Genomic DNA, 24,706 nt, shown 5'->3' with positions numbered 1-24,706 from the left:
AATTATGCAATTGGTTTTTATTTTCATCTATATTTAGACCTTGTTCAGTTGGCAAATTTTTTTGGTTTCGGGTATTGTAGCACTTTCGTTTGTATTTGATAAACATTGTCAAATTATAAATTAATTAGACTTAAAAGATTTGTCTCATAAATTACAGGCAAACTGTGTAATTAGTTTTTGTTTTTGTCTATATTTAATTCTTCATGCATGTGCCGTAAGATTCGATGTGATGAAGAATCTTGAAAAAATTTTAATACTTTTTGAAAACTAAACAAGGCCTTAATATTCTATGCATGTGCCGTAAAATTCGATGTAACGGAGAATCTTAATTTTTTTGGTTTTAAGGATGAACTAAACAAGGCCTATATAAACCCCACCCCACCCTATGATTGATTGATTGATTTGAAGCCCGATCCCTATCTTGTTTCGGGCTCCAGCCTCCACGTGCATATATATAACGCCAAGACCCCGAGAGAGATCAACGATGTTCTAGTTAAATTGATTGACGGATTGAGCATGGAGGATGTGGATCTCGACGATAACAAGGAAACGTAAGTCTCTCGTCCTGCACTAAATTTTGTTTTTTTTTTCACTCATAGCGTTGTCGTCTCTCGTCCTAGCGATGGAGCCGATCAACCGCCTCCAGGGCGGACGGTCCTCTTAGGATAGGGAACGCATGGTCCCCATGGCGGCAAATACTTGACGAGCCACCCTCTCGCGTGCAACCCTCGATCGAACACCGGGGCCGCTGCTAACACGCTACGGGCTCCGCAATCGTCGCACCAGTGTGTGCAGATTCCATCGAACCGGGTTGCTACCCTGGAGTAGGACCAACAAATTTCTCGCTTTCATCACTTTCTGTTTGTGATCAAGTTTTAGCCTTGCATATTATTGGTGAAAACATCCAGGATTTTTGTGATCGATGGATGATTGGTAGCAGTTAATTTCTGTGGCTGTGGCGGGTTTGGTGTTCGGAGGAGGATTAGCAGCTGCAGACTGGCAGAGGAAGGGAACTTTTATTTGGTATCAGCAGGATCATAGGGACAGAAATCGACATGTCCATACAGAATTCTTATGGAATTGATGCTAGAATTAGAATTTATAGATAGATTTCTGACCCCAGTTTACATGCACATTGTCCAATTGTCATTTTGGATATGGATCTCATAAGGTCTCTGTACTCACTGAGCCTTTTTTTTTCCCTTCTCGGGTCTGAGAAACTTGTACCTGCTGTTGCTGAGTTTGCATCTGATCTAACTCTGCAAGAGACAGACGTTTCATCTTTGGTGGAGACAGATGTTTCATCCTTGGTGGAGATGTTCAGCACTACATCACTGGAAGAATCAATCGTTGGTCCAGGGACAGTGCCGCATAACACCATTGGCAGCTCATTGAGGTCTTCTCCATTCACCTGTCAGAAGTTTATGGCAGCTCCTGCAGAGTCTTCATCTCCTAAGAGAGATGTTTCATCCTCGGAGGAGTTGCTTGATGCTACATTACCAGAAGAAACAATCATTGCTATTCCAGGGATATTGCCGCATAAGGCCCTGTTTAAGGGCCTGTTTAGATTGGGAACGAAAATTTTTTGGGTGTCACATCGGATGTGTCGGAAGGATGTCGGGAGGGGTTTTTAGAAACTAATAAAAAAATAAATTACATAGCTCGTCAGGAAACTGCAAGACAAATTTATTAAGCATAATTAATCTGTCATTAGCATATGTGGGTTACTGTAGCACTTAAGGCTAATCATGGAGTAACTAGGCTTAAAAGATTCGTCTCGCGATTCTCAACTAAACTGTGTAATTAGTTTATTTTTTTATCTATATTTAATGTTCCATGCATGTGTCCAAAGATTCGATGGGATGGATGAAAAAATTTTAGGTGGGGAACTAAACAGGGCCTAAGTTCCCCACCAAAATTTTTTTCATCTATCCCATCGAATCTTTGAACACATGCATGAAACATTAAATATAGATAAAAAAATAAACTAATTACACAGTTTAGTTGAGAATCGCGAGACGAATCTTTTAAGCCTAGTTACTCCATGATTAGCCATAAGTGCTACAGTAAACTACATATGCTAATGACAGATTAATTATGCTTAATAAATTTGTCTTGCCGTTTCCTGACGAGCTATGTAATTTGTTTTTTTATTAGTTTGTAAAAATCCCTCCCGACATCCTTTCGACACATTCGATGTGACACCCAAAAAATTTTCATCTCCAATCTAAACAGGTCCTAAGACCGTTGATGGCTCACCAAGTTTCTTTCCATTCAGCTGCGAGAAGCTTGTGGAAGGCATTGCTGAGTCTGTATCTGTACAGACTCCACAAGAACAAGATGTGTCATCTTTGGGCGCATTTCTTGACTCTACATCATCGGAAGAGTTGATCACTGCCAGTCCACAAACAGAGCCGTGTGACCAGAAGCTGGTGGCTGCTGCTGTTGAGTCTGCATCTATGTCATCAAAAGGATCAACCATTACTAGTCCACAGTCAGTACTGGATAACACTACTGATGGCTCTCCACCATCAGCTTCATCACCTGGGTCTAAAATTTTGACCAGAAGTCGTCGGAATTGGTACCAGGTGTTTTACATTAGGATGGACCGTGGGGGGTCATTCTGCATGTACCCAAATCTGGGTGGACCATTTCAGAGCATAGATGAAGCTGATGATGCTATTGATCGCTATCTTGATGAATTGCGGCATCGGGCAGGGTATGGTTTTCTTGACTTTGTTCTAGCTGATTTATTTCTCTATTGCGAGCAACTATGTTTGGTTATTGTACAAACTTCTTGTAGCATGCTTTCTTTCTACTTGTTGGGTCCATGTTGGGTATGTATTTTTTTTAAAGTGAACCGGCAGGAGCTCTACCTTTCAATTAAGATTGGAAAAGGAGTTTATGTACAGTAGTTCCCCCTCCTCCCAACTTCGATCTGGGGATTGAGAAACAAAATACAATAGCACTAAAAACGATTATACGCTCCAAATTTGGGCTCTCCTCCACTGTAGGATATCTTCTTTTGTTCTCGCAGCCACCTGCAGCGCCGTCTCAGGCGAGTTGGAGAAAATTCTCCTGTTCCTTTCTTTCCAGACGTTCCAGATGGTGTAGATGACTAGTCTATTAAAGCGCCTCCTGTCATTCTTGGCTAATGTTGGGTATGTATTACCATTCGTATCAGAAAGCTGATTTTCCAGCCATTTTTTTTCAGCTACTGAATCATGAACATTGCTAATGTCCTTGATTTTGGGTATAGAAATGGTAATAGTTGTTCAAAAAAAAAATGCAATTTTACATTCCTTTTTTAGTGTTTATCTCATGAAGTAACCGAAACCATAATTTGTGTTTTTTTTGGGCATGGAAGCTGTTAACATCAATTATAGTGTAAATCAAAATCCATAGGCATAGGTTCAAAAAATAAATACAGACTTCCGCTTTGTTTATAGGAGTGTAAAGCGTGATTTTTGTTTAGTTCAATTTTAATTAGGTGCACACACCTTTACCTACTGTACAAATAATGCTGATGACTATTAACTGGTTTGAGCAGCTAATAGTTGGTAATCTGCAAATTAGAAGCCCTTGGATGCAAAGTAACTCATCGATAGCTATTAGGCATGGAAATTATACATGTTTGGTTCTCTATATATAATTTTTAATTAGCTCATTGTGGGAGCTGCACAAGACCTTTTAGGCAAATTCTCCCTGAAGCATCAGGATGAAACTATTCTATATTTCTCACTCTGCATTGATAATTGATAAGTACACCATATTGAATATTAATACTGTGGAATCCTTTGATATGGATTAGGTGCAAGGAGCTAGCGAAATTATCTTATGTGGAAAGGCGGATACATAACTGTAAATACTATCTCGATGGTACACCTAAGAGAGGTCCCAATAAGCCAAAGGAAGATGAAAAGCTCTATTTGGTTCAAGCCTTACTTCATAAGTATAATGAGGACCACAATATTTTTGGGGTTTGGTCTTTCTTCCTCCCTACCCTTCCCCCTCCCCTTTTAGAACTTGAAGCTCTCTCATACTAATGAAATGCTTTGTCAATCTTGGTTTAGTATCGCGCACATTAACTTAAGCGCTCTTATATACATCATATTGATGCAATGCTTTGTTGATCTTGTCATAGAACCATGCACATGAACTTGAAGCACTTGTGAGGAAACAGTGGATCTGTGAGAATCATAGATGGTACTATCATTTCAATTTCACAACAAAGCAAAATGAAGGCAATGATAACTCTAGCATCAGAAATATGTTCTTTGCTGAAGTGTCACATATGCAAGGAGAAAGCACTTTGGAGGTCAATTGTTGCTGCATGATCAAACATGACGAAAATGGTATTACATATTCTTATCTTAAACTACAAATTACATGTTCGTATAGTAAGCGGATGGCACATAATGTAGATACTTTATACTGAATGCATATGTTGTCATCTTCCTGTGGTAAGTCTAGCATTTGACATAGCTGTAAATTTGTTGCTGAATGTTTACTACTGTCATGTCAATTTGTCCATTATGTTCCGTGGACATGTCATTCATGACCCTTGCAGCATAAGCTTGTGTTCTTGTATTGATGTAAGGCTCAGTTACTTGACTGGTCTGCAATTCCTATCACTAAGTTGACAGTTTGATATCAATTACTCTGCTAGTATTAGTGTTTGTTGGTGCATATTAGGTTTTTAGTATCTCAAGCATTGCATGGTTCTTGTAGTTTATGCTTATGTAACACTCTAGAAACTGATTTATAATTGTATTGCTTGGAGTGCATATATACAATTTCTTCTTTTTTTTGTCACGTACTTGCTGTTATTAATAATTGTAGTTAAGTGACAAAAGCTTCCTTTCATTTTCAAGGTCATTGCTATGGCTGTAGAAACAATGGAAGTCCTAATATGAAGCATCCCGATAATATTGATGCATATACTGGTGGTCATTTGGATGGATACTTGCCATTTGGATTGGAGGAAGCAAGCAGCGGTGACGTAGGGATTCAACTTTACTATTTCTGTTCATAACATATTTAACATTTCTGTTACTTTGGTGCTAACAACATGTGTTTGCTCCTACTGTACAGGAGGAAGCTGAGGAGGAAAGGCTGAGGGCTAAGTTCAAGGTATGTTATATATATTGTAGTGTGATATTTATTACTTGATTACTGTAGTGTGATGTTTATTATTTGGTTACTGGCTCAATGTATTCTCTTTATTTTAGGGTCTCGATGATCCAAAAGTATGGGAGAAACTTCGTAGTTTACCCCATAGAAGAAAGGTGTTGGTTACCCCTTTAAAATAAAGGAGGTGGTTTTTCAGAACGCAGCATGGAGGACACCTTACTACAAGTTGTTGTGTTTTAACTTTTACTAGCAAAATACTACAAGTTGTTGTGTTTTAACTTTTACTAGCAAAACATGTCCGTGCGTTGCAACGAGACAAAAACTATCGTATATTTAGCCATCAACAACGAGCATAGAAAAACGTTATGCCACTGTGCTAGCAGTTCTCTCTGTGCCTACCTGTTTCGATGTTCAGTGTTCTGATATGAGATTCGGGTGCACGCCCACTCCGTGTCGGTGAGTGGTTTGGCGGACTTAGTGTAGATAGGCCTGGGCATTCGGTATTACCGAGCTATTTCTCGTGAATTTTATGATCTGCCGACTTAGTTTCTCAAAGTTACTTTCATAGAGATAGAGTTTGCGTATGTGTGTTCATAAGGATGAGTATACATGCATTACGAGTGTCTGCGTGTACTATCTAATTCTAAAAAGAAAATATTTTGAACTATATGCACTCTTTCTTATCTCGTCACATTGTAGTAGTCATGCCACCATTATATCTCTCTCATTAAAAGCTACTCCCTCCGTCCACAAATAAATGCACGTCTTACTTTCTGAGGAGTTAAACTTTTTTAAATTTGACTAGAAATATATCAAATAATATCAATATTTATATTTACAAATAAGTATATTATATGAAAGTATATTTTTTGCTTAATCTAATGATACATATTACATATGATAAATACTAGTACATCTTTATATATATTTGGTCAAACTTAAACAAATTTGACTCCTCAGAAAATAAGATGTAAATTTATTTATGGTCAGAGCAGTAACCCTGTTCTCAAGCTTTGCCTGTTCGCTAGCCTAAAAAGTCATGGCTGAAATTACTATTAGCTGATTTATTGTGAGAGAAAAACATTACTGGTTGGTAGAAAAAGTACGGCTGATAAGATAAGCGAACGAAGAAGCATATAAATGAACTTTTGAATTTATGTTTTTATTGAAAGTTAATTACTATCCATTTATGAAAATATATTTGCATATTTAAGGACGTGACCCAACTTTGGGTGGAAAATAACTATTTTATCGGACTAATTGTATGTTCATTGTGTATATATACTCATGTGGAGTCCAACAAAATTAGACTTTCTATTTTATGATTTTTTAATAATTTACTATGATTTTTCAAAGATTAAGCCAAATAAATAAAAAAGAAAAAGACAAAACCTTTACAACAAAGACTTTGTACTAAACCCTTTTCTAAGCCCATCTACTTATGTGAAGTTAAAAAAAATTGGATTTTCCATCTTATATTTTTTGTGATTTATTATAAATTTTCAAAAAAATTAGCCGAAACAATTTAAAAAGAAAAAGACAAAACCTTAGTCACTATAGCAAAACCATCATTTACTGTAGCAAACCCCTTCGAAACTGCTCTAGGGAGATAAAATGCATGGTTTGAAAAGTTGAAGGAGATGGTTTATCCGATTTTGTAGTTGAGGGAGAAAAAACGAACTTTTGTGAAAATTGAGGAGGAAAAGTAGACTTTTTTTATTTTGTATTTTATGGGAACTAAACACACTAAGAAGAGCTGGGTGTGTCCTGCCCAGCTGGACTTGGGCCTGATTTTGCTGGCCTGGTTGGGTTATTGTGGGTCTGTTTGGTTTGTAGCCCCAACTAGTCTGGATAGTCCAGTCTAGTTAGGCCAACCCTAACCTGCCCCATATAGCCAATATAGGTTTGTTTGGTTGTTAGGCTCTCCCAAGCCTGGTTTTCATGTTCAAGTGTTTGGTTTAATGTATTTTTCATTGGCTACCCTAGTGTAGCCGACTAGGGGTGTTTGGTTGATGGTTTACCTGTTGGGTGGGTTCACCAATAGAGTCAACAACTAGGCTTACCCCTCTCCTATGCTTCATTGCAATAAAACGTCGAGTTTCACCTATCTCGAATCGGTCATCCATTCACCCAACTCGTTCACCTCCAGCGTGGAGCCAGACGGAGCCTGGCTTCAGAAGAAACACCAACTCCGTGTTTCTTTCTGGATCTAGCTCCAGGTGTACGGGTGGCCTGCTGGAGCCTGGGTTATATGGGCTAGCTTGGAAACCAAACAACCTAAATTTGGCCCAACGTAGCCAAAAGCTAGCCTGCGAGTCCAACCAAACACACCCTGTAAGGCCCCGTTGAGCCCCCCCTCCCGGTAGACGCACTCTGGCTCCCTTCCGCGTGCTCCATCCGCTCTCACTGTTGCCATTCCCTGGCCCTCGCTAAACCCTAGCCGGACGGGAGACAATTGTTATTATATGACTCTAATCGTATGGTTTTGTTATTTTATGATTCATAACATCGACTTAGCTAAAATATGACTCCAAACGTTGTGGGTTCGTAATACAAATGATTTTATTCAATCTCTTTTCTCATCTAAATACATGTATTTATTTTTAAATTGATCCTTTTACCCTCGTTCTTTTTCACAGGGAATGTTACAGTTACGGGAAAAAAATCGCTGGCTAGCCCGTAGCCATGCCTTGGCTGTCCATGGCTTTGGCTAATTGCGGGCCATGCCTTCACTGTGCTGGCCTCCTGGAGCCACGGCCAGGCCACCAGCGGCCTTGCTCAAGCCACCAGCAGCCGCTGCCTGGTCTAGGGCTAGAGCACCCGACTCCTCCAGTTCACTCCTCTCAGCGTTCATGGCGATTGGTCCTGCTGAGCAGTTTCAGGGGTGGCTCTCCTCCATCCATGGCTGGGTGGCTGCGTGGGGAGGGGTGGAGGGGCGGCAGGAGGCGAGCAGCGAGGGGCGGCAGATCGAGGAAACGAAACGCCGGGTAGATGAATATGGGTAGATGAAAATACTAGAAGGTACGGTCATTAATAGAAAATATATATATTTGGAACTTTAAAAATAATTAAATGAATTAAAATCATATATATTACAGTCACAACGTTTAAAATCGTATTTTAGCGAAATCGATGTTAGGAGTTACTCTCTTCATTTCAAATTATAAGACGTTTGACTTTTTTTACTTTATGTTTGACCACTTGTCTTATTTAAAAATTTGTGCAAACATAGTTAAATTTAAGTCATTCTTGTAGAACTTCTATTAATAAACCAAGCCACAGCAAAAGAAGTGACATTTTGCACAAATTTTTGAATAAGACGGATGGTCAAACTTGGTGTAAAAAAAGTCAAACGTCTTTGGATGGATTGAGTATATAATAGCGAAATCACACGAGTCATATAATTGCAATTTTGTCGACGGACGGCGATGCCGCAACCGCCACCCTACCTCGAGGCTACGGGAACTCGGCCCTATGGACAGATTAGGATTCCGAGCGGCTTAGTGATCAGTGTCTTCCGCGCCCCCGACGGGAGATTGTACACCGATGATCCTGATTTGGGCGGTCCGTTTCGCCACAGCCGGAGGCTTCTCTCTGCAATCTATTGCCGGTTTGGCTGCCAACCGCAGCTAGAGGTGACGCAGGACGGATCCCCGTCGCCGGCGTTGGCAGAGGATCCCCTGCCGCTGCCTCCACCTCCACCTCCACCGTACGACCGCCACTTCTCTTCTCTCGCTTTCATTGTTGCGATTTAATCTTCGTTGATTGATTTGATGCGTGATTATGGGATTGTGGGTGAGGGGATTCTGCGATTTAATCTTCGTTGAATTGATGCGTGGTGGTTTTATGCGATTGTGGGTGAGGATACGGGGAAGGGGATTCTGCGATTTAATCTTCGCTGATTTGATGCGTGCGTGGTATGTGCATGGAGTTGATGACACAATCTGTGCATTGGTGACTTCTCAGTGACCATTCTATCTAGAATATAAGTACCGACTATCTCCAACAATTGTTACTCAAAATACAATACCCATTTGTCCTTTGGGTAGCGCTACAGGTAGAAGGTTCCATACCTATTTTTAGTCTTCTCCAACAACAAGACCTAAAAGACAACACTATCTGCAAATAGGTCTCAAGGAGAGAGGATACCCAAATTTGGGTTATGCCTCTCCTGATACCCAAAATAGGTTTTCTATATGGGTACTCTGTTGGAGGCTATAGGTATTGTGTTGGAGACCCATTTTGGGTTTGGGTTCCCAAATGGGTCTCCTATTGGAGACAGCCTTATAAGGTCTCCTAGGCTATCTCCAACAGGACAGCTATTTGGAAACCCAAATCCAAAATGGTTCTCCAACACAATACCTATAGCCTCCAACAGAGGACCCATACAGAAGACCCACTTTGGGTATCAGGAGAGGCATAACCCAAATTTGGGTATCCTCTCTCCTCGAGACCCATTTGCAGAGAGTGTTGTCTTTTAGGTCTTGTTGTTGGAGAAGACTAAAAATAGGTATGGAACCTTTTACCTGTAGCGCTACCCAAAGGACAAATGGGTCTTGTATTTTGGGTGAGGATCGTTGGAGATAGTCTCATGTAGGACTTTTCTCTTCAGGTCTGACAAGCTTCTGGTAAGTGTTGCTGAGTCTGCATCAGCACTTACTCTGCAAGAGCCCGAAGTTTCATCATCAGAGGTGTTGCTCGATTTTGTATCATCAGAAGAATTTGACAGTGATGACAGCACTGACGAGGAAGAATCTGTTGATGATTTATCACTTGGGCCTAAAATTTTGATCCGAGATCCACCAAAATGGTACCAGGTGTATTTTATTAGGACGGACAGGTCGGGATTGTTCCACATGTACCCTGATCTAGGTGGGCCATTTCAAAGTTTAGATGAAGTTGATTGTGCTATTAGTCACCATCTTGCTGAACTGCAGAGCCGATCAGTGTAAGTTTTCTTGACTTAACTCATTCATTTTCTCAACTGCAATTCATGAACATGCATTTGATTAGTATATTCAAACTGAACTGATCTACGACCTATTTTATAATTTACATGCCTTGCTTCTTCTCCCGAATTCATTTACTTTTATTGCACTCTTTTCACTTATATGATATAAATAATAAACATAATAAATGCCCTTAATTCTAGGTTATAGATAAAGCACAAGAGTTGATGAGTTGTACCAAGTTACATTTGTCGTTGCAATTCTGTCTGAAGCTAGCATAACAATATGAAGCTAGCATAACAATATGAAATCATGTTCCGAACAATAATGAGTTAGAGAAACTATTTTCCCCCTCAAGTTAGGTTATAAGCATAAAAATAGCACATGCTGAATTCTGACATTTATACGTTTTGATGATGGATTTTTTTACTGCATAAGCTATGCTAATAGTGACACCTTGTTTCTGTTTTGTCTCTGCTTAATAATCTTCTAAATAAATTCTCTCTTAAACCATGTATATAATACCTAATGCTTAAATATTTCTCATCCTAGCTATGAAAAGCACTCTTGAGTAATAATGTGGTATGCTTTGATCTGAATTAGGTTGAAGGAGCCAGAAACACATTCTACTGTGGATAGGCTGATACATGAGCGCAACTATTATCCTGATGGTACACCAAAGAGAGGTCCCAAATCACGAAACAGAACAAATCCTAATGAAGAGCAGCACTATTTGGTTCAAGCTTTATTAGACCAGTATAATGATAGTAAAAATCTTTTCGGGGTTTGCTCTCTCTCTTCCTCTCTATGTCCCTACCTACGTACCTCTATCTATATCTATATTTCTCTCTGATTCAGTGTTTCTTGTTTTAGAATCTTGCACTTGAGCTTAAAAGTCTGTTGAGGCACAAATTGATATATGGAAAGAAGAAGCTGTATTATCATTTCAATTTCACAACAAAGGCTGGGAATCTATTCTTTGCTGAAGTGTCACAAATAGAAGGAGAAGGTGCCTGGAAGGCCACATGTTGTTGCATGATTGATTCTAATGAAAATGGTATAATGTGCCCCATCTCAAATTATAACTTGTACATGCATAGTGGTTAGCTCTGCAATTTACACTTTACTTATAAGTTTTGAATACTTCATGCATATTTCCATCATTCCATGTTTAAACTGAATTCATATGCTGCGTGAATTATGTATAGGATGTCAAAATACAATGCACATATTTTAAATGAATTGACACTTGTGCACTCGAATCAATAGGCCACCTGATGCATTTACTTGACAATGACATAGGTTAGCATACAAGATGTAGAAATATAACTTTAAAGTTAGGTTATAGTTTATAAATATGTTGCTGGATGTAGGGTATGATGCCAAATTTTTTACTGCACTTCAAATTCAGATTGTTTGCCCACGATGTTATGTTTGAGTACATCCTGTCATTCATGTCTTCACACTTGTGCAAAATCTTCTTCATGCATAGGATTGAGTAGATTATTTTTTTTACCTTCAATCACTTTACTAGCATTAACGTGTGTTTGTGCATGGTTGGTGATTTTTCAGTTAAGTGTTATGCATTTTTTTTGCTGGATGTACTATATAGTGTGCAATTCCTATTATAGTCATGCTAGTTATTTTGCCCACTATTTTCTGTTCTATTAGTAGTGCATTTCATACTCAACACATGAACCTTGCAGTCCACTTCTGTAGTATCTCGAACTCTTTCATGGGATTGTATATGCACATTTTTTTTCTCACCTTAACTTTTCTTGACTGTTATTGGCTTGTGTTCATTGTTCGTGCATGGTTGGTGATTTGGCAATTAAGTGACAAATGCATACTTTCTTTTTGAAGGCCAGTGCAATACTTGTAGAAACGATGGATGCCCTGATATGAAGCACCCCAATAATACTGGTGCATACACTGCTGGTCGCTTGAATGGATATTTTCAGTATGGAGAAGGGGAGCTAAGTGAATCCGATGATGATGATGTATGATGATTCATTTTCCTATTTTTATTCATGCGAAAGGGCCTCTAGTTGTGTTGGTTAGGTGGGTTTAGTTGCACTCCTCAGGTCCTGGGTTTGACTCCGTTGGGAGCGAATTTCAGGCTGGGTTAAAGAAAATCCCCTCGTCTGTCCAACGCCAAAGCACATGTTTGAGGTGCGGTCCCGTTCGTGGTCGTTCTCACATGGGCTACGGTGCTACTGTGTATGGGTGGTGCAGGGGTTGGGGGTTTTCTCGACCTGTGTGAGGTCTTCTTTTATTTAAGCAAAATGCCTAGGGGCTTGTTTACACCCCGTAGGTCCATTTTTTTTCTTCTCATGATGAGCATTCAGCAGTTTCTTTACTATGCTTTTTTCGCGAACGAGGCCAACCGGCTCGTGGTTTCTTTACTATGCTAACTAGGTACATGTTTCCCCCCCTATTGTATTTGTACAGGTTGAAGCTGAGACTGTTAGGTTAAGGGTTCTGTTAAAGGTATGTTATAACCATGTTAGATTTCCTGTTTTTATTGATGTTTCTACAAACAGTTGTAAAAGTCTAAGGTTTATTCTGCTTCTGTGTTTTCTTTAGGATCTTGATGATCCAGATGCTATGGAGAGAATCTATCTTCGAGCCGTGCAAAGGCTGCGTAGTAGTGGGTCGGATGCACAAGTGTAGGGTGTTGCACCATTGTTCACTTCTTGCTATGTTATTCTGTTTATTATCTGGTCAATGGTCCAAACATATATTTTAAGGAGCAGGTTTCTTTGGTGGCACGTGGAAAGGATATTACCTTTTTTTTTCTGGTCCTGACCTGTTTCTATCTCATGGGTGTACTCTACTATTTTGTTTGCTGAACCTTTGGGTTGTTCAACATGGATTCCAATCTTACTAGTAAATGGGTTGTACTCTACTGTTTGGTTTGCTGAACCTTTGGGTTGCTCGACATGGATTCCTATTTATCCTTTAGTAAAAGGGGGCGAACTCTACTATTTTGTTTGTTGCCTTTGGGTTGCTCCACTGATTAGTGTATCCAAACCTAATCTTTTTATAATGTATATGGCTTGTTTCTTCTCATGTGGGGTCATGTGGTTGATATACACTTACCCTACACATAGTACATAGATTCTACAAACTCTCTTTTCCTACGCATGAATAACAAGTAATTTTCTTTAATTTTCTGGGGTATTGAAAGAGCATAATTATTTATAAAAATGTACCAGGCTATATTTATCTTTGCGCCCTGTTCCAAATAACTGAAATTCCTATTCTGAAAATCATAGAGTTAGTGAAACTGTTTTATAACTGTGTTTCCCAGGGACCAGTTAATGTCAGCAAAGTGTACAAAGAATATTTTCTTTACAAATTTTGTTCAAAGCAAACAATACCAGAGTGTATATGAAGCCACAGATAATACCAAATTCAATCTTAATGATTTTTGGTACCAGTTCAGCATCGTAATTTTTTTTCTTTGTTCTAGGTCATTTCTAAATTGGCAAGCCCTTGTGATTGACCAGTATACCCAGAAAAGACCACATATACACACCCTTTTGTGACGGATGCTTTATTTCTATTCGTAATGTTCTTGCTGTGACATACTAAACTTCATAGCAGGAAGCTAATTTTACTGCTATAATCTTTTCAACTTATGAATTATGTAACAATTATTTGGTGTATTAAAACACATGTTTACATCTAGTTGTGTAGTCCCTCCTGAACGAACATGAAATTAGTGAAAGCCTTTTTGTAATTATTATTTTGTTTGCCATCAAGATGGGGTTGCTGGGAATCTCTCTACATGTATCCTGATATTTTTGAGAGGAAATATCAGGGTACATATAGAGAGATTCCCGGATATGGGTGGGCCATTTTTGGGTTATGGTTCTATCAATCATCATCCTGTGAAACTGCAGCATCCATCAGTAGATTCCCAGATATGGGTGGGCCATTTTTGGGTTATGGTTCTATCAATCATCATTCTGTGAAACTGCAGCATCCATCAGTGTAAAGGTTTTCCACTGCAAGCATTTGCCTCTCTAAACGCATTGGACTCGGAACCATTTGGTGACTCTTAGTACCACTTCTAGCAATAAGCTAATAATCTGGAGTTCTCTGTTCTAAATTAGGTTCAGAGAGCCAAAAGACTTATCTGGTGTTAATGGGCTGATGCTAGATCACAATCATTATTATTCTGATAGAACATCAAAGATCAGTTCGAGTTCACCAGAAATCGATGCTGATAATGAATGGCGTCATTTGATTGAAGCAGATGATGTTTACACTAACTCTCGCTATATATTCTTTGGTGATGAGTCAAGTGGCTGTGACTCAGATGTATGACAGTTCACATCATCAGTTAAGGTGAGCAAAGTACTAGTGGCATAGGTTTGTATGACCTTGCTTCTAGAATTGGTTAGGTGAGCTCTTGCTAAGGTGGCACCTTGTTTGCTTGTTTAGGATCTTTTACAAGGTGCTAAAGAACTTAGATAGAGAGGTGTAGTCTTGGCTAGACCGATAGTTTTAATTCTGTATTTGTTTCGGTTAGCCGGAGCATTAAAGTTTTAGAAAGGACTATTCACCCCCCTCTAGTCCGCCATCTCGACCCTTCACAGGGCCACGAAGGCATCGCCCCGCCTTGTCCTCCTCGTCCTCAGCCAGAGCGCAACCACAATCGTCATCGCCTCCAACAACCGGAGCTAGGGTTTTTGAGCCCACGCGATGCTGCGTCGGCTTCCTCGTCGAGTTCATCGTGCCAATCGGTGCTGCGGCAGTTCACCTAAGCGGTGCCATCATTGGATTAAGAGGAGATGTGGTGGGGGAGGGGGCAAGCGACGCGGTGTCAAGGGAGGGCTGGGGAGGCACACGGGGGAGGAGCGAGTTGCGCTTGCGCAACGCGATGGGTCACGGATGGAGGGGGAGGAGTCAGTCGTGTGGGAGAGAGAGAAAGTCACGCATGGGGAATCGCGCTTGTGGGTTCTGAGCTGTGGGAAGGAGCACGGAAGGGTTAGGAGTTTGATGCATGATTCAAACTTTTCTCTACAGCCGTTGGATTTGATCCTGATTGGTTTTGAGACGTTGATTTTGATGGAGACGCAATGGTTGACGCCTTCAGCGGGGGTGTTTTTTGGATGAACTAAACATAATTTTGTTAGTTAAATTATAGTAGAGATTCTAGACACGGGAAAAGACCAGACTACGCCTCCTGCTAATCGAACTGAGTTCACATCCTCTTTTCCCAATCACCTATCGCGATTAGGGCGTCCCTAGTCAAATGGCTATTTAGAGCATTTTTAAGAGATCCTCATATTATTTATCTTAATTTTTTTTTCAACATTTTTTCTACTACTCGGTCTTTTGTTTTGTATCAGGAACCTTAAATTTGTTTCTGTACGCGTTTAAGCTCTTCTACCAGATCTCTCTTGTGTTTTTCTCACCTATAACTATGTCTTTCTTCCTGCTTACTAGACGCGCTGGAAAACTCCAGATACGCGCTCCTAGGCTACGCGCATAATGTGCGCTCAGGAAAAATTTTGCGAGATTGGGAAAAATAGGGAGAGAAGATGTCAAACTATTAGAGAGGGTTTTTTCTTGTGTCGAGAAGATGGGGGAGGATCATGAGTGTGCAACGGTTCTTTAAGCACAACACGAGAAGGAGAAAGGTAGGGTGGGGCGAACCAATTAGTTTTGAATTTGACGATAACATCCACATCCTTTTAGCTGTATTGTAGAGGTAGAGAAGAGAAGAGCCTAGTGACTACTGCCTAGTGTGCATTGTGCACTATAACTAAGTTTAATGTATTTGGTTTATTCTATTTTGAGTATGGATTATCTTAATCAATCTCTAAGTTCAGTTGTGAAGATAGAGCAAATTAGAGGGGTGTGCAGTTAGCTTGTGAGTGCATAGTCATCTTCCGTGGGGGTACATATATATAGTAAAATTTTAGACCTAATTACTGTTTTCACAATTTTTGAGGGGTACATTTGCACCCTGGCTTCGCCCCTGTCTAAGTTTAATTTAGCATAGAATGATGGTTTTAAATAAATAACGAGCATGAATACAAGCATTATAACAATAAAAAACAACCGTAAATAAGGTCCAAGTAACTACAAATCTAGCATCAATAGATGCATCATTTTAGGAAAAATGGTATTGCGTTCATATTTTATAAAATGAATCACTAATGATTTTTAGAAAGTAAATAAGTTTCCTGTGCAAAAAAATCAATCAATCAATCAATTTAAAATATTTTAGAAAACTATCACCTTTGATATCATCTTAGATGTCCAAATTCGTTCGGTACTAACAGTTCAGTGCCTAAAGATTTATATGGTTTTAGAGTTGCATTTTCAAATACAAACTTCAGCACTAGTTAGGCCACAAATGTACTTCTCTCTAAAAAAATTGTAGGACGTGACTCTAGATCCCATGTAAGAAATGGAGGGCGTGACCCAATATATCTTAGAATTCGACTATGTATGAGCATGGGTCATGAGTCCAAATCGCACATAAGATATAGGCACAAGTGTAGTCTAGAAAAAAAAAAGGGGTACAAAAGAAACTCTCATTGTCCAAGTACTTAGGGTGGAGTGGAGATATATAGAAAATTTTTATTTGAAAAGACTTGATTTAGAAAATGAATTTTTATTCATATGACTCTCCAAATGAAGGTTTAGATAATGAATTTTAGAAAGACTCTTATGAGTACGGGCCCTTTGGCTGTTTTCACATCTTTTGGGCCACAATGATACTTGATCGTGTTTCATGCCTCGACATGACATTCCAGTGAATGCCTCGGTATTTATCCATATGAAGACGCCTCAGTGGTTAGTGTACATCCCGTCACACAATAGCATGCACTTATTAATTGTAACCTGCAATAGATACAGAAGACAAGTCCGGACGTACCCATATAAGTAACTATATATGTACAATCATCAGATGGGAGTCTCAGATAAACAAGAACAATCCAAAAAAGATAAACTACAGTGAGCTCTGCCACGACTTTAGATTTCACCAAGGTTATACCGTTGCAACATTTTGTTTCCTCCTTATTACAAACCCTAAAGAATCAAAAGAAAACAAAAATCATTCAGAGTAAACAATAACACGCATACTACAATAATGGCTGCACAAGTCAGAATGTACCCTAAACTTTATCCTTAGCTTAGCCACCTGAACTTCCTCCTGTATAAGGGGAAACACATGTAGTTAGCAATGAAACAGAAATAAAAATGATAAAAGTTACTCATGAGGCAACAATAGGAAATTAAATCATACATCATCATCTGAGTCACTGCATGAATCACCTCCGAATCTTAAATATTCATCCACGTGGCCACCAGTGTATGAATTGGTATGGCTTGGGTGCTTAATATCAGGGCTATCATCACTTGCACAACTATAACAGCCACCTTCACACAGAATAGAGGTGAATTTCGTTTAATTTTAAAAACAGAAATTATGTGGAAACATATGTACGGTAAAAAAATATATAATACCATTATCATTAGGTCCAATCATACAACAACAGCTGAGCACCCAATCCCCGTCTCTTTGCATCCGTGACACTTCAGCAAAGAATAGATTAGCAATGCCAGCTTCTTTCGTTCTTGTGGTGAAGTTGAAATGATAGTGACATGCTCTTTTCTCATGAATCCATTGGAAGCTCACATCACCTTTGAGTTCATGTGCAAGGTCCTATAATAAAGATGATCGGAAATCATTGGCATATAGATTCATACAACATGTACCATGCAACTGAGGAAGAAATCAAACCCCCAAAAGATTGTGGTCATCGTTGTATTGGTCTAATATAGCTTGAACCAAATTGCGCTCTCGATAATAGGGATTCTTCCTTGCTGGGCAATTGGGACCTCTTTTTGGTGTTCCATCAGGATAGAAAACACAACGTCGAATCAGCCTTTCCACAGACGGAACATCATCTTGCTCATTGTACCTAAATCAAATTAGAACATTCTAGATGATTAGTACCTCAACATAGTGCACTTTCCATACTGCGCTCAAGTCAAATTGTAGACATAGGCACATATCTAAATTGGATTATAGAGCATTCTAAATGTGGTTTGTGTAAAAGTTTATTGTGGAGGGATCAAACAGCTTGCTAGTGTGCCTATATAACATAACTCATGGAGAAATTAAAAGGACAAAACCATGCTTTTTTGATGAATGAACTGTATACAAATATAGATAGCTGAACATGAACTATTTTCAATGCCTCTATGCTGTCAATATGTCGTCCCAATTTTTCAATCCATGTTTACTTGAAGAATACCAACAGGCTTGTGATTGCTCCACCATCTAAACAAGATAGTGGGGGCAAACAGTTCTGATTATTGCCATTCTTGCACGTACACAAGAAGCAACAAAGTTGGGTGGCTTCACCCTGCCTACGTTAATCAATCAAATACAATACAAACAAGATCAAACTATGCATAAAGTGGGGACATCAATAGTTATCTATGAGGTATGATTTCATATACTTTGTTAAGTTTAAAGCTCCCTTGCAGACATGAGTACATGACACACAATATTGTCTCTTACTTCATGTGGTTATAAAAAAATAATGGTAACCTGGTATTCCTAAAAAAATCTCAAGGTGAAAATATACCAAAGTGAAGAGCATTTATTGTTCATGGTTCATGTTCTAAACAAAATGACTGTATAATCAAATATCCCTCAAGTTCATAAAATCCATGTATGTAGTGTAAAAAGGCTGTGGCTATGTAAAGTCTATGCTTGCAAGACAAATAAGTAATAAGCTAGCATAAGGCCTAGAAGCTTTACATTGCCTGACGCTGCAGCTTGAAAATATGGGCATCAATAGTATCTTCTGCTTCCTTTAAGCTCTGAAATGGTCCTCCCATGTCCGGATACATGTGGAAACATCCCCCACGATCCCTCCTGATGAAGAATGTAAAATACCATCCCGAGGGCCTCCGGCAGAAAATGGTTGGGCCAGAAGATGCAGAGTAGCTGTGTCCTGATGGTGCACTACCTTCAGTAGTGTTATGCGCCGGCAGTGTTTGTGGACTGACAGTGATAAGTTCCTCTGATGACACAACTTCAATCAAATCCTCTGAGGATGTAACATCTGGTTCTTGCAGAGTTAGTGCAGACACAGACTCAGCAGCAGCAGCCACAAGCTCCTCAGACCTGAAGGGGAAAAGCTTGATGAGCATAGGGCCTAACAAAATGACAATTGAGAATCGTTGAGCAAGTAAACGTAGATCAGAAATCTACAAACTTGTAGCCTAAATATGATAATATATAAAATGCACCAATTTGGGGCCCTTGGTACTGAAAACAACTACCCTTCCCCCAGCAGCCTGCCAAATAAATGCCCCAACAGGCCAACACAATTCTCTCCAAATGGACTAATTATCTCCAAATGGACTAAGGCCCTGTTTAGTTCCCCACCAAAAAATTTTTCATCCATCCCATCGAATCTTTTGACACATGCATGAAACATTAAATATAGATAAAAAAATAAACTAATTACACAGTTTAGTTGAGAATCGCGAGACGAATCTTTTAAGCCTAGTTACTCCATGATTAGCCTTAAGTGCTACAGTAACCTACATATGCTAATGACAGATTAATTATGCTTAATAAATTTGTCTTGCAGTTTCCTGACGAGCTATGTAATTTGTTTTTTTATTAGTTTATAAAAACCCCTCCCGACATCCTTCCAACACATTCGATGTGACACCCAAAAAATTTTCATCCCCAATCTAAACAGGCCCTAAGATTCAGATGCAAATGTGTAAGCCTGGGATTAGATCACAAGCAGAAAATGATAAGGTGAACCGGCGATGGGGATCGATGGGCTCTGAAGGGACGAGTCATCAGATGGGATCGGTACCGCGTCTGCCTCAGCAACGAGCGCATGCTTCGACGTGCTTGGCGGGGACGATCGGGGGGTTCGTCCTGCGGGGTTCGATTGCGAAACGAGAGAGAGGCCTCATGGATGACACTGTCGAGGCTGACGAACGACCCGCGCAGGAGAGGATCGTTGGTGAAGAAATTGCCGTCTGTATCCTTGAACACATCTAACACTCGCCGCGGCCGGTCGCTGAAGGGAAGCATAAGTAGCCCATGTGGCCGAAGCGCCCTAGGCTGGGGTTGGTTGCCCTCCCTGTCGCGATGGATAGATAGCTCCGGCCGTTCGCCGACGGGAACAGTAACCTGGTGCCGGTAGCTCCCACTCCCAGTCTGGGGGTGGTTGTCCGCCATCGCCGTCAGAGCAACTCCAGCGGCAGGAATAACCTAAAAAAAAAGCCTACTTTTGATTTGGGTCACTACTTATTGGAGCTTAATTTTTTTTTCTTTAATTCTAAGGCCTTGTTTATTTCAAAAAATTTTGCAAAATAGGAATAGTAGTACTTTCGTTTGTATTTAACAAATATTGTCCAATTATGGACTAACTAGGCTCAAAAGATTCGTCTGGTCAATTCCGACCAACTGTGCAATTAGTTTTTATTTTTATCTATACTAGCAAAACGTGCCCGTGCGTTGCAACGGGGTATAGAATTTATTATTTGATAATTGTACACTTTTTGTAAAATTTAAATGAGTTTAGTCCAACCTTGAATCAAATAAATATAACCCCACCAAAACAAACAAAACTACCAAACTAATATCGAAAATCACCTTGAGAAGAAATAGAAAAAAAATCATGTCACATAAAAAAAATCAGAAATCTTCATGTACAGTGGAGGAAAAGGAGTAAAAAATGATATAAAAATATGTATAGAAATTAAAATGAGAAGAATATTACGTAAAGAAAACATAAAAGCATCAGATGAGGGAACAATTCCATCAAACAACACGTCAGATCACTCCACTTTTATTGTCGCTCAGTGCAATCCAAAGCAAAACCCGCGGCGCAGCTAGTGACAAAAGCCCACAGCCACAGCCGCCACATAATAATACAATTAATAGGTAACGGTTCTCAACATCCTTTCATCATAGCATTTGTTTGAGACATACATGAACAAAGCATATGTAATTCCGTATGATTAAGAGAAAGTACCTTGTGGCCAGCATTGATGCATCACAAGAGAAGGAATAGCCGATGAGAGGGCGATCATCTCCAATCTCGCTATACTCCAGGACAAACTTCCCAGCTTGCTTCACGACGAGTTCGGCCTCCGCCTCTAGGTCTTCATCGGAATCCTCGTGGCAGCGCTTGGCCATCTCAATTCTGGCCTTGGCACGGGGTAGCGAGTACTGTGCAATGTCGACACGCGCCTTGAGAAGCTCCTGTGTGCCCTTGGCGAAGAAGGGGTACTGGATCTGCTCCTCCTCGCTGGTGCGTGCAGCGTGGTTGTCCTCCTGCGCGCGGAGGAGACGGTCGACCTGGCCATCGGCCTCGAGCCGGACCATGAGGGCTCGGAGGCAGTCGTGGCGCTCCATTTCGCGCTCGCCGAAGCGGCGGAGGCAGGCCCGCACGGCCATGGCGTAGGCGCGGCGCCGCGAGAGGAGCTCCTGCACCGATTGCTCGTGACGCTACCACGCGGCGCGGTGGTCGTCGGAGACCTCGTAGTCGGCCTCGCCTCTGCCCCTGGCGGAGGAAGTGGCGGCGGCGGGACGGTGATGGGGATTGGCGGGTGGACGGGGATGGGGAGCGGAGCCATGGGAGGAGTGGGGGCCGGGGGCCACAATTGTTTTTAAAAAAGTTGCTTTTCCTCAATTTGGTAATATTGCAACGGAAGAAAAACATCAAATAACCTTAGAAAGTGATGACATAATGTTACATATCTATTTATATTTATCCTTTTTATAAAATTTAAAGTTCATAATTTATTTTATTAATAACCATAACATCTATGGTATTAGATCGTTAATATTTACAATAATACGTAGCTTAAAGACATATTTATTTAATAATAAAAATAGAAAATAGTTAAATCTTATCTCACTCTAATATTACCTCTTAATATGCCTTAGTATTATATTAAAACATGAGAAATTTGATGCTAGCATTATTTTTTTAATTTAGATTAAGATTGCTATGAAATATGAATCAAGCATCACATTAAATAGGCTACCATTAAATTTTTATAATAATTGAAGCAAGATAACTATAATTTTAATTTTACAGTAAAAAGCATAGGCAAGCATTTCTAAAAAAAAGTGTACTAAAATTTGTGATATTTTTTGTTTACCGCATGGATCTACATATGTGGAGCTGAACAAAATTTGTTTTATAATTTTTAGATTTTTCTATGAATTATTATGTATTTATTAATTTTCAGTCGATTTAAAAAATAAAAGAAAAGTAAATTGGAGATTTTATATTGGGAACCTAGAAAATTTTTTATTTTTTTTCTCTCTTCCATCGTACGATTCTGGGCTGATTGGGTCTACAGAGAGGAGAGCGGAGTAATATAAGATTTTGCATTAGGAACCCTAGAATGTTTTTTATTTTGTTTTTCCCCTTCTAGAAAAGTTGGACGGAGGAGGCCATCGGCAAACCGAACACGGACAAGATCGGGGGCAAAAGAAAATATTTGGCAAACTAAAATTTTGGCTCTTTATAGATAGGTATAGATTTAATACTCCATGCATACGTATAAAGATTCGATGTGACGGGGAATCTGAAAAATTTTGCAAAATTTTTCAGGAACTAAGGCCTTGTTTAGTTCCCAAAAAATTTTGCAAAATTTTTCAGATTCACCGTCACATCGAATCTTTAGATGCATGCATGGAGTATTAAATATAGACGAAAATAAAAACTAATTGTATAGTTTGGTCGGAATTGATGAGATAAATCTTTTGAACCTAGTTAGTCCATGATTGGACAATATTTGTCACAAACAAACGAAAGTGCTACAGCTGTTTTGCAAAATTTTTTGGAACTAAACAAGGCCTAAGGCCAGTCTCAGTGGCCCGTTTCAATGCACTATTTCCAAAACAAATCTGCTAACAGAGCATCAATGAAACGAACAATGAAACAACCTCCACAATGCATGAGTTTCACCTTGACGTTTCCTAGGCTGGGCGAGGCATTTAATTACCGCAAAATGATTGATCACATACAAGATGGTGAAACGATTTAGTCATCAGCGGGGATTTCATCCTATTTCACCGCGTGGGAAACAACGCCCGCGGAGTTTCACCATGGTGAAACTACTTCCTTATCTCTCCTATTCGTTTCATGTAAAAAGTGCAGTTTTGCTGACATGGCGCTCTAATAAATGTGCACCCAAAATTTAAACCCTCAAAATTATATTCCGATAGAGAATGACAGAAATGATCCACTCGTCATTGTCTCTTTCTTCTTTCTCTTAATTTTTCCTTTGGACGTACAGGGACGCAAATGGAGGATCGAGCCGGTGACGGTAGGGTGTTGTGCATGTGTAGGGGAAGAGAGAGAGGACTCGATGGAGGATGGAGGTTATCTTGTTGGGCCAACGAGAATAGGGTCTGTGAGAGAATATGGGTGCCCAACCAAATACAGAGTCTGAAGTAGGTCCTGCTGAAGTAATGTTTTTAGCCTAGACAACCATTGACCCATATTTACCCATTGGTGTTTAAGTAGGGGTTTTGCTGGAGTTACTCTCAAAGAGTTGAGGAAGGCGGCGGCTGCGGGGTAGGGATTGCTGATTTTTGGTTAGAAGGTAAGGGATGAGTGACACCCACTGATTTGGGGCACGTGGACTTTAGGCTGGGCTGTGCCGTAGCCCGTAGGGTTAGAGCTTTGTTTAGCTACATCTAAAATCCAAATTTTTTTTAAGATTTCTGGTTATATCAAATCTTGCAGTACAAGCATGAAACATTAAATATATATACAAAAATAACCAATTACACAGTTTACCTATCATTTGTTAGACGAATCTTTTAAGCCTAGTTAGTCCATGATTAGACAATAATTGTCAAATACAAACGAAAGTGCTATAGTGTCAAAATTTTAAAAAATAGATCTAAACAAGGTTTAGTACAAAGGCAATCCGAAACTAATAAAAAATATATTATATTGCCCTAAAATAAAAATAACAAAATTCATGTTTATCTTGCACCAAGATTCGAAGAGATTTGATATTATGGCCTGATTAATGGCTGATATGAGAGCAAGAAACAAGGCAATTAGCCATATGCATCAACATGTTATTACAATTTAATTGGATGGGCAAGTGTCTAATGTACATATTTTGCTTTTGTTTTAGACAAAAAATAAACGATCGTTCTAATGGTACTCAACGTTCTGAACAAAAGTGTTTATATTTCGCATATACTGTTTCAACGTATCCCACATAAAAATATTGAATTTATAAAGGTTGAAAAGATATATATAATCAACAAGTATGATTAAATATAAAATAAAAATATAAAGAAAAAATAACTTCATCAGATTACTGGTGTGATGGGATAAAACAACTAGACCCTATTAGATTGTGTGATGTGTAAAACTAGTGCATCCGTTCTGGAAAGGATATAATTAGCATGGCTACAGAAATATATTTTTTTGATCACATACACTAATCCACTGCACACAACCAAACGAAAAAAAACAGTTATCATCACATGGACGCGACCAATAACACATCATCTAACATGGATGCCTAGCCTCGTCCCTAAAATCAAGGATTTATCGTTATGTCATGTA

At 39.5% G+C, this 24,706-nt stretch overlaps 2 protein-coding genes across 3 annotated transcripts; one reads left to right on the top strand and one right to left on the bottom strand.

Annotated features, from left to right (window-relative positions):
• Window positions 571-12,992, top strand: LOC8069077. Its single transcript, XM_021449253.1, has 16 exons — window positions 571-1,544; window positions 2,244-2,719; window positions 3,812-3,980; window positions 4,145-4,355; window positions 4,875-5,002; window positions 5,095-5,133; window positions 5,232-5,294; window positions 5,549-5,589; window positions 7,895-8,120; window positions 8,547-8,842; window positions 9,746-10,081; window positions 10,686-10,866; window positions 10,956-11,139; window positions 11,946-12,082; window positions 12,534-12,572; window positions 12,669-12,992. The coding sequence occupies exons 1-16, from the start codon at window positions 1,158-1,160 to the stop codon at window positions 12,753-12,755; spliced, it is 3,000 nt and encodes a 999-aa protein (XP_021304928.1). The 5' UTR covers window positions 571-1,157; the 3' UTR covers window positions 12,756-12,992.
• On the bottom strand, window positions 16,653-19,398 carry LOC8069076. Of its 2 annotated transcripts, XM_021450403.1 has the most exons (7): window positions 18,883-19,398; window positions 17,854-18,034; window positions 17,577-17,775; window positions 17,356-17,489; window positions 17,224-17,262; window positions 17,081-17,138; window positions 16,653-16,949 (listed from the first exon to the last, which is right to left on the bottom strand). In XM_021450403.1, exons 1-6 carry the CDS (start codon window positions 19,275-19,277, stop codon window positions 17,130-17,132), a joined length of 957 nt encoding a protein of 318 aa, XP_021306078.1. In that variant the 5' UTR covers window positions 19,278-19,398; the 3' UTR covers window positions 16,653-16,949; window positions 17,081-17,129. The 2 variants fall into 2 exon arrangements, with proteins under 2 accessions (XP_021306078.1, XP_021306077.1); XM_021450402.1 differs by lacking the exon at window positions 16,653-16,949 and having other exon boundaries at window positions 16,964-17,138; window positions 18,883-19,292.

This window comes from Sorghum bicolor, chromosome 10 (genome assembly GCF_000003195.3).
Source record: "Sorghum bicolor cultivar BTx623 chromosome 10, Sorghum_bicolor_NCBIv3, whole genome shotgun sequence".
Lineage (NCBI taxonomy): Eukaryota > Viridiplantae > Streptophyta > Magnoliopsida > Poales > Poaceae > Sorghum > Sorghum bicolor.
Note: the sequence above shows the minus strand (reverse complement) of the source record. Positions and strands in the feature narration are given on the sequence as shown.